This window comes from Elephantulus edwardii, unplaced genomic scaffold, assembly GCF_000299155.1.
Source record: "Elephantulus edwardii isolate Elephantulus edwardi_28Jun2011 unplaced genomic scaffold, EleEdw1.0 scaffold00233, whole genome shotgun sequence".
In the NCBI taxonomy this organism is placed as follows: domain Eukaryota; kingdom Metazoa; phylum Chordata; class Mammalia; order Macroscelidea; family Macroscelididae; genus Elephantulus; species Elephantulus edwardii.
Window position 1 is genome coordinate 4,490,818 of NW_006399983.1, and position 16,539 is coordinate 4,507,356.

Below are 16,539 nucleotides of genomic sequence, written 5' to 3' on the forward strand. Positions count from 1 at the left end.
CAATTGGAGAAGGAGAGGCAGTCGCCTCCTATGCCAGTTGGATCCGACTCAATGGTAAACAACAACAAAAATAGCTCAATCTCTGAATGATTCTCCCACACACACACTCCGAGGGGCTCAACAGAGGTCTCTGAACAGAGCGATGAGCTGAAGGAAGAGAATTCTTTCCCCTGAGATAGAAGCAAGACATGAAGCTGGTATGAAATCCAACCTGGGAGCCTAATCTGGCTTCCAAGTTCAAAGCCAGTTGTAGGTTCTCCTTCAATCCATGAAAGTAGGCAGAAGAGACAGAATGGATGCAATTCTGCAGGTGATTCCAAACGCTCATTATTTATCACTAGACTGAGAGCCAGAAAGGGACTGTAAGAGTTTGGTTATTGAGAGGACTTCTTTCCCAGATGGGATTTCTGATGTTTATCAAGGCTCGAACTCCAGCTGAAACTTTTCCCACAGTGGGAGCATTTATAGGGTTTCTCTCCTGTATGGACCCGCTGGTGTCTATTAAAGTCAGACCTCTGAATGAAACTCTTTTCACAGAGGTGACATTTATAGGGTTTCTCTCCTGTGTGGATTTTCTCATGGTGGCGTAATCCAGAGAAGTCACTGAAGCCTTTTCCACAGTAACTGCACTTGCAAGGCTTCTCTCCTGTGTGGATTCTCTGATGCTTCACAAAGTCTGAACTCCGCAGAAAGGTTTTCTTACAGGTGGGGCACTGAAAATACATCTCTCCAGTATGAGTTCTCTGGTGAAACACAAGCTGAGAGTTCCTATAGAAGGTTTTCCCACACTCTCTGCAGGTGGGGAGCTTCTGAGTCGCGGGAGGCCTCAGCTGGTCCTTGTGGGGGGCCTCCTGCTTCTGCTCCAGCCATTGCACAGACAGGTCTCTTGGATGAGACTCAAGCAAATGCTGGTCCAGCTGTTTCCTAGAACCCATTCCTTGAGGAGAACATTCCTGTCCTCTCTCCTCACCTTGAAGGTGTCCCAGTACCTTAGGGAGATCATCTCCTTCTCCAAAGCATCTTTGTTCATTCTCACCAAAAAAGCCACTCAAAGAACCCTGAGGAGGGGCGTCTCCTGAGACATGACAAGGGGCATCTGGAGGCTCCTGGTCCTTATAATTTTCCAAGTTTAGGTTTAGGTTTTCTTTGTCGCCCTCCGGTCTGTCTCCTAAAACATGAAATAAGATGTGAAATACTTCAATAAATTTTACACTTTGTTTTCTCATTCACATGCCGAGTAGAGGAGCATCATAAAACATGGATTCTTTTTACCAAGAGTGCAGTAATGAGCTGGGGGGAAGACATCACCTATACTGAAGACCTGGCACTACACTCACTTGCTCTGCACCACAGGATACATTCTTCAACTCTGGAACTGAGGAAAAGTTCTGAACAGCAAAACAGGGTCACAGGTAAACCCTCTATACATAGACAGCACAGACCTTCTAAAGCTCAGAGAAAAAGAGGATTTTAGAGGCATACTGTTTTTCTTAAACAACTGATCAATCTTACCTGATTATATGTAAAAGAGACACATCACTAAATAATTTTTGAAGAGGTATAAAAATATACAGAAGAAAATAAAAATTAACCTCAATCACACACCCCAGTGATTAAAAACTCCAAGTATCTTCTCATCTTTTTAATCCTATCTAAACAACTTCTTTTTAAAGTGCACATACACATTCTCCTTCATTAAAAATGTCTTTATAATTTTTAGGGATTTAATAATAACGATCTATCAGAAAAATACACTACACATAACTTCTTTATGAATTCTGTAGAACACTAAGTTCTTTTCTGAGTTTTTCCTTTTATTAATAATGCTGTACTCAGTTTTTCTTTGTACTCTTTTGTCTGGTTTGTGATGAATATCTTAAGAGTTTCCTCCCAGTGGAAGGACTGTGTCTCCTTTACACATCTGCACATGCATGGTAAAGCTCTGGATACCAGTTACCAACTGCTGTGCACTTTACTACAATGCATGCTGTGCTATGTTTGTCAGAATAAGCTGGGCTCCACAGGGTTTTCAGTGGCTGAGTTTTTCACAAAGATATTATCTAGGTATTTCTTCAGAGAAACTGTAGCCAGGACTCAAACTTCCAACCATTCAGAGCAGCTGAGTGAGTACTTTGTTTCCTTCTATCCAAGGACCAAGGTTTTTAATACAGACTATCAAAACAATTTCCAGAATAACTATGGCATTTTCTGGCATAAGTATTTCATACTGAAGTTCTAAGTGGGATTTTTTTTTTATGTTGCCATTTTTTTAAAAATCTCTTTGCCATCAAGCTGGTTCTGACTCCTAGCTGACTCTCCATCTGGTTACCAAGGCTGTAAATCACCCCGGTGGAGACTGCTCATCTTTCTCTCTCAATGTCTAGTGGATTCAAACCCCAGAAAAGCTCTCAGCCTTTTGGTTATCAGTGGCTGGATTCAGGCTATATACATCATGAGCTCTCTATTGGCCACTTAGTTAGGTCAAAAGTGGTTTTTCATAGTTTTAAATTGTAATTCCTACATTCTCAATGGACTTCTGCTGGCCTCGCAGTCAGTAGCTGTGTTGTAATCCCAAAGGCACAAAATTGGATCCACCAGCTGCTCCAAGGAAGAGAGATGGACAGTCTCCTCTCATGAGGTTTCCTACCTCTGAAAACCCACTGGAGGGTCCACTATGGGTTGGTTCTGACTCAATGGCAAACAACAACACAATAGCCCCTGAGGGTCTCTCTGCTGCTGGCTTGCTCTAACAACAAACTCTTCTTCACTAAGGTCAGTCAAATAGCACACGGGTTCTCTCTGGTGGCTGCTGCTCCGCGTACCAGTCCAGACCTGGCTGGTGGTGTGTGCGCCATTGCTTGGGAGAATAACCTTCTTCTCCTACAAAGCTACTGGCAGATTCAAATTGCATGCCTTCAGGATTGCAGCACAGATTCTTACCACTAGGCTACCAGTGCAGCCTGGTAGACTGGTGGTTGTGGTTGTTGTTATGTGTCATAGAGTCAACTGTGACTCACAGTGACCCTGCACAATAGCTCTGAACTCTGCCCTATCCTGAGCCAGTCTCACTGCCTCCAATACACCAACCCCTATCACCCCAGTGACTGTGTCAACCCATCTTATCCTGTCTCCCTCTCCTGTGCGGACATCTCTCCACCCTTCTAAGCATGAAGCCTTTCTCGAAGGACTGGTCCCTCCTAGTAACATGCCCAAAGTATTTGAGATGGAGCTTCAAAATCCTTGCCTCCAAGGAGCAGCATGGTTTTACCCTCTCCAAGACAGCTTTGTTTGTTCTCTTGGCAGTCCATGGTCTGTTCAGTGCTCTTCTCCAGCACCACAACTTAAAAATAAAGTCACTGTCAAGCTCTCTGATGCACAGCAAGTAATTACAAAGACCATGGCCTGGATGAGGCACTTCTTGGTTTGTAGACTGACACTGCTGTTCTTTAGCACTCCAGAGAGGTCCCTGGCAAAAGATTTTTCCAGTGTAATTTGTCTTGGCTGCTGACACCAAGAGTGTTGATTAAGCTGAAATTGTTAACAATCTCAATCTCTTAACTATCTATCATGGTGCTGCCAATTGGCCCAGTGGTGAGAATCTTTGTCCTCTTGATGTGGAGCTTCAATCCATATTGAGGACTGTAGTCATTTACTAATTATTATTACTTTCAAATACAACTGCTTTCAAAATTATTGGTAATTACTGCTTCTTTCAAAAAGTCCTTATTCATGCTGTTTTCTGCTACTTCTCTTCCTGGGACCTGGATTCCTATACCGAACGCCCACAAGGGTATTTTCCTTTATGCATTTCCATTCAAATCTAACCTGTATGTGAAGTCAAATTCATTATCCTAAACCACTCTATGAACTTCTACCATGCCTTTTAGATTCTCCATAGTCTCAGTAAAGAGCTAATGGAGTGACATTAGCAGGTATTTATGAAGACATAACCTCCTATATACAACAGTGTAAGTCTCAAGCAATGATCTCTAATGCTGTATTTCCACACTTGTCTGACTGTTAACATAGTAACACATACATCCACAACTATTCACTGCAGCAATGTTCATAAGAGCCAAAGTGCAGAACAACCACTAAAATATCAATAAAAGGATAAATGGATGAACCTAATGTTCAATACAATGGGATACAGCTCAGTTATTAAGAACAATGTAGTCCAGATACATTACACCAAATGGATGGACCTTGAAAACATTACTGAGTGAAATGTGTCAATCACAAAAGGACAAATACTACACGATCACACACATGAAGTATCTAGGACAGGCAAGTGTATAGGGACCAAAATTTATTAGTGAATACCAGGAGCATGAGGAAAACACAGAGAGACAATTATGTTAGGAATCACTGAGTTGCTCTCTCTGGTGATGGGCTATGTAGCAGCAGGTATGAGTGATAGCTGCTCAACAAGATTAATGTAATGATGTCATGAAATGGTGCACATGGAAAAACATTAAGCTAGCAAATGCTATGTTATATATCTCTTTTATAAGAATAAAAACCATACATTTATATTGAAATACAGTACTCACACACAGCCATATTTTTTTTCCATTGTTTTTCACACCAGATCTTTCCCATTTCTTTTATGACCCCTCCCCAACCCATCCAACTGTGCAACCCTGTGATTAAAACTCCCTCCTCCCTGCCCATCCTCTCTCCTCTGCTTCCCCTCTCCCCCACCTTGGATCCTCATATTCAAGTCTACAATAATGGTATTACACAATATTTGTCTTTATGGGATTGAGTTAGTTCACTTAGCATAATGCTCTCCAGTCCCTCCCAAGTAAGGTAGTAATTTACAAAATCATTGCTCCTGTGTGCTGAGTCGTATTCTATCCTATGAATGTATCATAACTTATCAATCAATTTGTTTGTGATTGGACATCTGGGCTGTTTCCATGTTCTTTTGACGGTGAATAACGACACTATGAACATTGGTGTACAAGTCTCCATTTGTACCTCTATTCTCATTCTCTCAGGGTATATTCCAAGCAGTGGAATAGATGGATTGTAGGGAACTTCTGGGTTCAGCTTTTTGAGGAAGCGCCAAACTGACTTCCAGAAGGGTTGTACATTTTACAATCCCACCAACAGTATATAAGAACTGCTATCTCTCCACATACTCTCCAACATTTATTACTTGCTGTACTGTTAACTTTGCCACTGCTATTAAAATGAGATGTTACCTCATTGTGGTTGATTTGCATCTCTCTTATTGCCGGTGATTTTGAGCATTTCTTCATGTGTTTTTTTGCCATCTGAATTATCTTTCTCTATGAAAATTCTTTCCATGTCTTTTGCCCATTTTGTAATTGGGTTATCAGTCTTTTTCTTGTGGAGGCCCTGTAAGATTCTGTCAGCTTCTGATATGAGACCCTTGTCTGAGATAGTGTTGCCAAATGTTTTTTCCCAGATAGTAGAATTTCATTTCACTCTGTTGGAAAATGTTTTTGATGCACACAGAGATTTAATTTTTAGAAGGTCCCACTCATCAATTTAATCCTCTCCAGATTGTGCATTTCAGGTTGTATTTGGCAGATTCTTTACACCATAGTCTAGGCTGTCTAAGCTTGATCCCAGTTTGTCTCTGATGAACTTTATGGTCTTGGGCTTTGCTCTTAGGTCTCTGATCCACCTTGAGTTGATTGTTGTATATGGTATGAGATGTGGATCCTGTTTCAGCTTTCTACAGTTAGCAGTCCAGTTTTACCAGCATCATTTGTTGAAGAACTTGTCATTTCCTCATTTGATGGGTTTTATTTCCTTGTCAAATATCAGTTGACTATAGTTAGCTGCGTCTATTTCTGAGTTCTCAATTCTGTTCCATTGGTCTATGTGCCTGTACCCACACATAGATTTTAAACAGAACGCTACTTGCTGCTGAACCATAGGAAACTCTGGTGGCCCATTGGGCCCAAATTTGTGCTGCCAACTCAAAGGCAAGTAGTTGACGGTGGCAAACTGCTCCATGGGAGAAAGATGGGCATTATCCTCAGCATGACTTATAGCCTCTGAAAACCCTCTGAGAGATTAGCAGTGAGGTGGTGCTTATTCAACAGCAATGAACAACTGACCCAGACTATATTTGAGACATTCTCGTATTTTCTATCTTCTATTTCCTTTTTTTAAAAAAGATGTGCTACAACCTAGTAGAGTGAATTCACAGCCCATTTGGAAAAAACTGCCACAAAAGAATTGTTGTGAAATAGTATGATGATAAATACGCTGCTTAAAATGAAAATCATATCTCAGTTCATACTGGGTCACTGTGTAATATTTTAGCAAAGAAGAATAGTTCATTAACTCACAGTGGGCAGAAAGAACATCTTGTCACACAATTTCTATTCTCAGTTCTCTTGTTTTTTTCATGGTTCTAAGATTTCTTGTATGTGTAAAGTGTGTATGTATATATGTATACATTTGTTGTTTGTATTCTTCAAGTCTGAACCAACTCACAGCTAACACTCCCGTGGGTTTTCAGAGGCAGTGAATTACATGGAAGGAGTCTGCCCATCTCTCTCCCATCGAGCAGCTGGTAGATTCAGCCACGTGCCTTTAAATTGGTAGTGCAGCTCCTTACCTCCAAGCCACCACAGCTCCCTATGTATACGTATGTGTGGTAAATGTCTACACAACCCATACCAGTTGTCACAGAGTTAATTCCAACTCAGAAAGTCTCTGAAAGCATCAGGATAGCATTGTGCTGCCTAGAATTTTCAAGTGATGATATTTCTGAAGTAGATCAGTGGGTCTTTATCCTGAGGTACCTGGTTAGAGCTCAAACAGCCTCCTATTGGTTTGCAGGAATGCATATGTTTGACAGTTGGGTTCTTTTGACCTATAATGTTTTAGAAAGAGCACAGAAGGGGAAAGATGATTGATATTTCATGACAGACCAAGCCCAGGTTTCTTGTCCAGTATTAAAGTGAATGATTTATGTGAAGTGTTTGTTATTGATAATGAATGTTAAGAATTGCATAAAGCATTCCTTCTGTCAGTTTAGTTGTTTAATTATGAAAGACATGAGTCGTTTATTGTTCATTACAAGTAGAATAAGAAAAGGCTTTGAGACATAATTCAAAGTAAGTTCTGAAAATCTACATTCTTGAAATATTGTTATTTTGTACTATATTTTTAAATATTGGTGAAAGGATTAAAGGATTATTACCTCATTGAGAGCGTTAAAATTACCTTATTCAACTTTCTAAGAAAAATAATTTTCCTTTTTTTTGCTTAACAATAATTTCATTCAAATGCATAGGTGATTATGTTTTCTTCAAGTGTTAAACGTCAACTCTTTTTAAGACAATTTAATTTGTTACAGGTGAATCTTTGATAACTTTAAGAAAGTCTTTATCATAGACTGTATATATGTTGAAATTAACTGTTTATCAGTTATATGTGTCATCAGCTGAATGGCAGAATAAATCTATTTATGGTCATGAATGATGTTCTTTATAAAAAGGTTTCAAGTTACTAGGAAGCATATTATGTTTTTTAATCTTGTATAATATTCTGTGATACTTTTTATGGAACAATTCTGGCTTCAGGCAAGTCTAGAAGCAATATTTCTTAAAATAAAAGAGGTCTAAACTTTAAAAAAAAAGTTTGAATAGTCATACCAATAAAGAAATGGAATCCTACTCATATTTGCATCTCCTTATTTCCTGACTGCTCATACCAAGAGTAAATTGTGGATCCAAGCAAGATGAAGCTATTGACAGTTTCAATCCCCTCTTCATCATCCTGACATTGCCTATTGATCCAGTGGTAAGAATCTTTGTTTTCTTGATACTGAAACATACTAAAGGCTGCATTCCTTGATCTTCTGTAACAAGCGCTTCAAGTCCTCCTCACTTTCAGCAAGTAAGTCTCTGTCATCTGCATAACTCAGGTTATGTATGAGTCTCCCTCCAATCCTGATGCCACACTCCTCTTCAAAGAGTCCAGCTTCTCAGATAATTTTCTCAGCATATAGATTAAACAGGTATGGAGATAGAATACAACCCTGACATACTCCATTCTCCGTTCCAAACCATGAAGTGTTCCCCTTCTCTGTTAGAAACAGCCCCCTGATGCAGGTTCAGGTTCCGCAAGAGCACAATCAAGTGCTCGGGATTCCCATTTTTCTCAATGTCAGCCACAACTTGTCATCATCCACAGTCCTTCATAGTCAATAAAGTACAAACAGACATTCTTCTGGTATGGGAAAATCTGCAGTTAGGGACCTTTCCAAATTATTAAGGAGTATTGATGTCAGTTTGAGGACTAAGGTACGTCTGATTCAGGCCATGCTCTTTCCTATTATTAGCTATGCATCCGGAACCTGGACAATGAATAAGGTTGACAGAAAAAGAACTGATGCCTTTGAGCTGTGGTGTTGGAGAAGAGCATTGAACATCCCATGGACAGCCAAGAGAACGAACAGATGAGTCTTGGAGAGGGTGCAGCCAGCATGCTCATTGGAGGTAAGAATGATAAGGCTTTGCCTCACATACTTTGGACATGTTGCTAGGAGGTACTATTCCTTGGCGAGGGACATGATGTTGAGAAGGGTGGAGGGCCGGTAAAGGAGAAGATGACCCTCAACCAGGTGGACTGACACGGTGACTGCTGCAAGAGGCTCTTCTGTGTCAGAAGTGTGAGGATGGCACAGAACAGGACTGAGTTCTTATCTTTTGTTCACAGGGTCACTATGAGTTGAACTCAATAGCAACTAACAACAACTCATATTTGTATCAGTCTCAAACTGTACTAATTATAATTCTTACTGAAGAAAAGCTATTACAACTGTTTTTCAGAGAAGTATGGAGAGCAGATCAATGTGTGGTCACTCTTCTACTGTTAAATACATGTGTCAACAGTCCTATAAGCAAGTGCAGGAGATCCAACTTCAATATTCCAACTAAACTTAACCATCCAAGCCTAGCTGTAACTAAGTACTAGAAACCAAAGACTTACCATGTCCACCACCACACCCACCCAACAAAGGAAGGCCAGAAATGTCTCAGGAACAACGGAAGCTGATTCACCTCTGCAGATGGATGCTGGCATCTTCTCAGTGGCATGAAGGGGGAGCCCAGCCAGCTCTTCTCCATACTGTGCTGAATTCGCTGGGTCAGGTTTGGGACTGGAAGTGCCTGGCACAGAGAGAGATCAGCTTGTGAGCCTGTGTGAGCAGGAAGGACTAGGAGTGCCTGTTGTGTCTTTCAAAGGATCCTCTTAACCAACTTGAAGAGAACCATGAAAGCCCTGGACCTCATGACAGGACATTCATATTAGAAGGACATGTGGCATGTCAGCCTAGTCCTTACAATATGCCAGGAAATATTCTGAAAAGGAGGAAAAGCAGTCTGCAACAGTAGATGGATTTGCAGACTACCACGCAGGCTGGCTCTAGAGTTATGACTGAAGCCCATCCTCCTTTGGGAGAGGCAGTGTGGTCTAATGGAAAAGAATGTGAACTCCAAGCTGGCTACACTGAGTTCCATCCTGACCCAGCACTTAGGAGGCATGTGATACAGAGTTAGTAACTCGATGTGACACTTTCATCATGTTCAATATGAGTCAACATCTCTACTTCTTAGGCCTGACATGGAGATAAAAGAGTTATTGTATGCAGTATACCCAATAGAGCTCCCAGAACTCAAGTTCTTTATATACTTCTAAAAGAACAAGGACATCACCTAAGAATTCTTAGCCTTCCCTGTGGGTAAACCACCCTCACCTCCTGAAACCATTTTCCCATAGGTCTGCAGCATGAGGTCCCAGTAGTGCTCCTTCTGAGTTGAATCCAGGTGCCTCCACTGCTCCTGAAAACATAAAATAAAATACAGCATCATGACATGGCTCCAAAGGAAAGTGCTTGATCCTGACTATAGGAAAAGTCAGAAGGAATGAATGTGCTAAAGGAATGAGCTAAAGGAATCTGAAGATCTGAGAATCCCTGGGAGAGAGATTAATGGAAGAAGAGGCCAAAAATAAAACTACAGTCCCTACTGCAGTACTTCTTGTCCTGAGTAGAAAATGTTTCACTTCTATGTGTTTGTTTCTGTTGCCTTCCTCTAAGGGTAAATTCTTCCAGTTGAATAGTGAATCTACCAGAAGGTATGTTTTTCAGCCTTTGTAAACCCTCTGAAGAGTGTTGGAGCTGCTGTATCTAGCTGAAATCTGAACATTTAAAGGAGAAAATCTATGAAAATGGAATTTGTTGAAAGGCATGTGCAAATCAGCAAAAAGGAACGAAGAGTCAACAATGAAGTGGCCTAAGGTTAAACTCTAACCAAAACAAGCACTAGTGGCTTCAGAGACAGAGCCACTCATCTCTGTAATCTCCAAATAATTCTGAGTGGAGGGTCAAACATCCATTTAGTGTCATCAGCAGGCTTATGCACCAGAAACCGGTCTCAATTTGGTGAGGCCATGATTCAGTATAACGTAATAGAGCGGTAAGCCCTCCTCACCTATAACCTCGATGATATTACTAAGGTCCTCTGGTGGCTGAGTGTCATATTTAGAACTGAAAGTCTGTTGCCTTGAATCCAGCATCTGACCCACAAGACAAAGATGAGAACTCCTCTCCTGTAAATTGTATGGACTTCTGACAATTTACCTGACAGAGTCCTCTTGAGTCAGAACCAGTCTGACACTGTTTGGCTTTTGTTTTTCTTTTGTCTTTTGTTTTTCTCTCTTCTCTAGATACTATGTTTGGTTTGGTTGTGATGGTGCTGAGGAGACAGAGACAGAAGCAGTTACTAATCACATAGTCATTTTCCAATATGTTATCTGAGATGTCATCAATCAGTTAAGGTACAACATCCTTAATGAGGTCACAGCTTTAACCTGATGAAGGGGGGTTTTCTAAGAGGTGGCCGGTAGTGCAGCCTGTGAACCTTGGCCCCTGCCCCGGGAAACTCCTCAACAGAGAACATGGAGATGTCCAAGGAATGCTGGGCCTGCAGGAACTGAAGGAAACAGGAACCAACTTTCAAAACTGACAGAGTGAAAATACCTTTGCTTGGAGCTGGCACTTGAATTTGCATTTCTAGCCTCTTCAATGGCAAGAGAAAAAAATTTCAGTTAGTTAAAGCATAATATAAATAAATGTAATAACATAATTATTGTTGTTGCTGTATGCCATCAAGTTGCCTGCAACTCATAACAACCTTATGTACAATAGCTCTAAACCTTGCTCTATCCTGAGCCAATCTCATTGTTTAATAAAAATAAACAAGCATAAAGATCCTTATGTGGTATTTCATTCATAGCAACACAACGTAACTAAGACAGTAACTGGTACTGAGACTGGAGCATTATAATAACAGATAGATTAGAGGTAGAAACAGTTTAAAAATGAGTAAGTAGAACTTGAAACAGTTTTTTACAGGGAATTGCCAAAAATTCAAGCTGGATTCAGAAGAGGTCACAGCATAAAGAATATCACAGCTGATATCAGATGACTCTTGGCTGAAAGCAGAGAACAGCAGACAGATATTTACTTACATTTTCTTGACTATGCAAAGGCATTTGAGTGTGTTGATCATGATAAATTATGGATAACACTGAGAATAATATAAATCTCAGAACATTTACTTATTCTCAAGCAAAACCTACATACAGATGAAGAACAGTTGTTCCAACAGAAAAAGGGAATGCTGCATGGTTTAAAATCAGGAAAAATATGTGTCAGTGCTAAACTCTTTCTCCATATGTATTCAATCTGTATGCTGAACAAATAATTGGGAAAGTTGAATTTAAATGTCAGTCTCTTCACCAATAAGCCAGATCTTTGGAAACTCAACTTTCTAGCAGTACATTCTTTAGAGTCAGATATATGATGCCCCAAAGTTCTCACTATGTCATCTTCTAGCCCTGTGACCTTCAGAATATTATTTAACTTTTCTGAGCCTTGGCCCTCATATAATGCAAATCCAGAACTAAAGTAACTAATTCCATTTTAATAGAAATAATACAAGTGTCACCTGTTCTATACAAAATTGTTCTTTTCATTCACAGAGTTCATCACAGCTTATTCTAAATCTACATATAGAAGTATATACATGCACACACACACACAACTACTTGATTAGGATATGCTCCAAATAACATATGGGATCTATGAGACAAGAACACTGTAATACTTCTTCAGGTCCCAAGACCTTAAGTGGGTCTGTTTAGTGCTCGTCTGATGACATCTAGATGAAATAAAGCACGTCAGTACTACATACTATTATTACTATTATGATACACATACTATGGGGTGTTAAGTCTATTACACCCTTTGCAATACTCAGGGCCCTTCCTAGGTCTACTCAAGTGTGCCCTGAGTAGCTACCTAGCAGGGCCTTTTCCATGGGGACCAGAACATTCCCACCAAGAATGGGAGCTGACATGGCAAAATATGACAGAGCCCCATAAACCACAAGAGGCTACAATAGGACATTTGAAAACCGGAAGTCACATCAGAAGCTTCTGCACAGTGTACCTCCAACCATAGGCTGACTGGAAGTTCTTCCACAACTTGGGCAAGGTGGAGTAAGACTCCACAAATGGGAAGAAATACCAGCTGCAGGCATCTTGTCTTTTTCTTATCTTCATAAGAAGAAGAAAACTTAAATCTGCTCTGGAAAGAAAAAGACAATTGAATGGGCAGCTGGCTCTCTTTTGTATGGAAATATCACCATCTTGTGGGTTTAAGAGGTACTGCCATATACAAATCACCAAGTAGAGCCACTGCAGACAGGTGACAATGATGCATTTTTCTTTAAGGTTTTTTTTTTCTTTTTATTGGTATGCACAGAATTGATGCCTTTGAGTTGTGGTACTGGAGAAGAGTGTTGACTATACCATGAACTGCTAGGAGAACAAACAGGTTTGTCTTGGAGAGGGTGAAACCAGAATGTTCCCTAGAGTCAAGGATTCTGAAGCTTCGTCTGACATACTTTGGGCATGTTGCAAGGAGGGACTGGTCCTTGGAGAGGGACATCATGGAGAGTGGAGGGACAGCGCAGGAGAGGAAGACCCTCGATGAGATGGATCGATTCTGTGAGTGGAGTGGATGTGTTTGAGACAGCGAGGTTGGCACAGGATAGAACGGTGTTTAGGGCTCTTGTACATAGGGTCGCTATGAGTCACAAACAACTCGATGGCACATAACAACAACAACAACACTGGTATGCATATTCATACACATTGTATTTCATTCATATATACAGTGAGACAGAGAAAGAGTGTGTGTCTTCTTTTTTAATGTTCTGTCGAGTCAACTAAGACTCATAGTGACCCTATGTCCAATGGATCTGAACTTTGCCTTATCCTGAGCCAACTTCATGGTCTCTGACATACCTGACCCCACTGTCACAGTCACAGTGTCAATCCATCTCATCTGGGGTCCATCCATCTCATCCATCCCCCTCTTATGCTGACCTTCTATCTTTCCAAGCATGATGTCCTTCTTCAAGGACTGATAACATGCCCAAAGTATGTGAGACACAGTGTCACAGCGCTTGCTTTCACCCTCTCCAGGACAAACTTGTTTCTTCTCTTGTTCAAGATCAAGGCTAAGATCAAGTGTGTTATCCGTTTTACCAGTTTACTATCTGATACCTCCTCTATTTGAGGACAGTGTATCAAGTGGATTTTTGGAACTAGGACAATAATTCCTGTAAACCTTTACCTGTAGCAGAGGAAACTTTTCATAACTATGAACTAATCAACATATACTTGTCCTAGAGACTTCTGTTTCCAGACTTGACAAAACAACAGCATTTACTTTCCTACCTGAAAAAACCATTAAAAGGCAAAAAGACCCATCAACTGATAGGTGGAAGGAGGGACTGGTAAAGGAAAAGGGAAAGGTCTGGTGTGAAAAACAATGTATAAGAATTTTATGAACTTTTATGTAAACCAGTATTAAATAAATTTTTTAAAAGGGGGGTAAGATATCAAACAATCATTTTCAGACATTGCAACACAAAAGAGTTATCCCAGAAAAGTGCGGAAGCAAGTGCAATGATTCCTACGACCACCCTAGCTGGCTGGCTGGCTGGGAAGAAGTATCCAGGCAGCAGCTCAGGGAGAGGGAATCCAAATGGAGCCCGGCAGCCCCCGGGAGTGAGCAGGACTCCGCAGCCTGAGGCAGCCAGACAGTAGAGCCAGCAGGGCAGGGGACCAGGGAGGGGAGAGGGTCACAAGGAGCACAGAGAGGATGGGTGCTGCAGTTCCTAGACGAGGACTGAGCAGAGCCAGTATGTGAGTCAACGACTGGAGCTGGGATAGAACGACCCAGAGGGAGGAGAGGGAGCAATCCCCAGAGCTCACTGCGGGCTGGAAAGAGTCCTAGAAGCACCTGTCAGAGAGGAAAACTCTGTACATCACAGGCCATTCAATAGGTAGAATACTTGGATGGGCACTAGCTTAGTAATTGAGAAAATTAGTCCTAGTAAAGGATACTCTGGTATAGGAGAACCAACTATGTCCAAGAAAGTCAGCATCCAGGGCAAAGCCCTAGAATATCTACTGCCCAGGAGTTGAGTCCAACTTATAGCGACCCTTGCCTGGGTTTCTGAACCTGCAAATCTTTATGGGGACAGACTGCCCAAGTTTCTCCCGAGGAGTAGCAGGTGGGCTCGACCAACCAATTTTTTGATTAGCAGCTCGGTGCATCATGCATAATGCCATCAGAGCTCCTTGGAATACTGATAGGAATATGAAAATATCTAGTATCAAAGCAAGGTAAAATTCACAATTGTCCAAAATTTAATGAAAGAGTAATAGATACTAAAAAAAAAAAGGGAAAACACATCTCATAAGAAGATTAATCAATCAATCAAAACTAAGACCAGAATTAGTAGCCAAAGTCATTACGTTGTTGTTGTTGTTAGCTGCCCTGAGTCAAATACACCTGATAGCAACCCTATGAATAATAGATCTGAACTTGAACTGATTCTGCACCACCCTCACCAGAGCCATCATGCTCAATTCCACTGTGGTTGTGGTATTTAATCACTGTGTCAATCCAAATCCTTGAGAATTTTCCTTTCTTTCGGATCTTTCTCTCTCTCTCAAAGAATGACATCTTTCTCCAAGGACTGGATCTTCCTGAAATATGCACCAAGTAAGTAAGTTGAAGGTTCAACATCCTCACCTCTGAGGAACACTCTGGTTATACTTCCTTCACGATGCTGTTGATGTTATGTGCCATCAAGTCACCAGTGACTCATAGTGACCCTATGTACAATAGCTCTGACCCTGTCCTGAGCCAGTCTCACTGACCCCCACCGCCCTAGTTACTGTATCAGTCCATCTCATCTGGGGTCTTCTTCTCCTGTGCTGTCCCTCCACTCTTCCAAGCATGATATTCTTCTCCAAAGATTGGTCCCTCTTGGCCATATGCTCAAAGTATGTGAGAAGGAGTTTCAAAATCCTAGCCCTCAAGGAGAAACCTGGTTTCATCCTCTCCAAGACAGATCTACTTTTCTTGGCAGCCCATGGTATGTTTAAGACACTTCTCCAGCACCACAACTAAAAGGCACCAATTCTTCTAGCATCCTTGGTCATCATCCAGCTCTCCAATGCACAGCAAGTAATTACAAAGACCACACCTTAAGTCTCTCAATGGACATTTTTGCTTCTCAGTACTCTGGAAAGGTCCTTGACAGCAGACTTAACTAAAGGTATTCATCTTTTGATTTTCTGAGTGTTGATACCAAAAGTGTTGATTGTAGAGCTGAGTAAGCTGCTGTTAACCTCAATCTCTTCTCCATCCATCATGGTGCTGCCAATTGGCCCAGTGGTGAGAAACTTTGTCTTCTTGATGTTGAGCTTTAATTTATATTGAAGACTACTGTCCTTGACCTTCTGCAGCATGGATCTCTCTATTCTATGTTAACAGTCCATTGTCTAACTTTCAGCTGCATATGAAGCAAATGAAAATAGCTTAGTCTTTACACAGACATCCTTGCTTGTTAGCTTTTTTGAGAAGCTGTTGTTGACAACAGATTTTCCCAATGCAACATGTCTTTGGTTTCTTGGTTGCTCTTGGTGGTGACTGTGGGTCCAAGTAAAAATAAATCACTGACAACTTAAAAATTTTCTCTACAGATCATGATGTTCCCTAGAGGTCCAGAGGTGAGGATTTCCATTTTCCTAAGGTTGAGATGTAACCCATACTGAAGGCTGTAGTCTTTGATTTCTGCAGAGTTTCAAGTTGTCTTCATTTTCTACAAGAAAGGTATTATCATCTGTATAGTGCAGGTTGTTGATAAGTTTTCTCAAATTATCATACATTCTTCTTCAGAGAGTCCAGCTTCTTCAATGATTTTCTCAGCATACAGACTAAATAGGTAGGGATCAAGAATACAGTGCTTCAGATAAGGGACTTATATCCGGAATTTATAAAATACTTGAACACCACAATAAGATAAAGGTAAATAATCCAATAGAAAAATGGGCACAGGATATGAACAGACACTTCACCGAAGAAGACATTCAGATGGCCAACAAGCACATGAAGAA

At 40.9% G+C, this 16,539-nt stretch overlaps 1 protein-coding gene across 1 annotated transcript in view; it reads right to left on the reverse strand.

Annotated features, from left to right (window-relative positions):
• Positions 1-374: 374 nt before the first annotated feature.
• LOC102847406 (zinc finger protein 18-like) overlaps positions 375-16,539 on the reverse strand; it is a 22,101-nt gene continuing 5,936 nt past the window's right edge. The window contains exons 4-6 of the mRNA XM_006898583.1: positions 9,752-9,836; positions 9,057-9,164; positions 375-1,168 (exon numbers count right to left, since the gene is read on the reverse strand). Of these exons, the coding sequence (XP_006898645.1) occupies positions 375-1,168; positions 9,057-9,164; positions 9,752-9,836 (987 nt within the window). The remainder of the gene's footprint in view (positions 1,169-9,056; positions 9,165-9,751; positions 9,837-16,539) is intronic.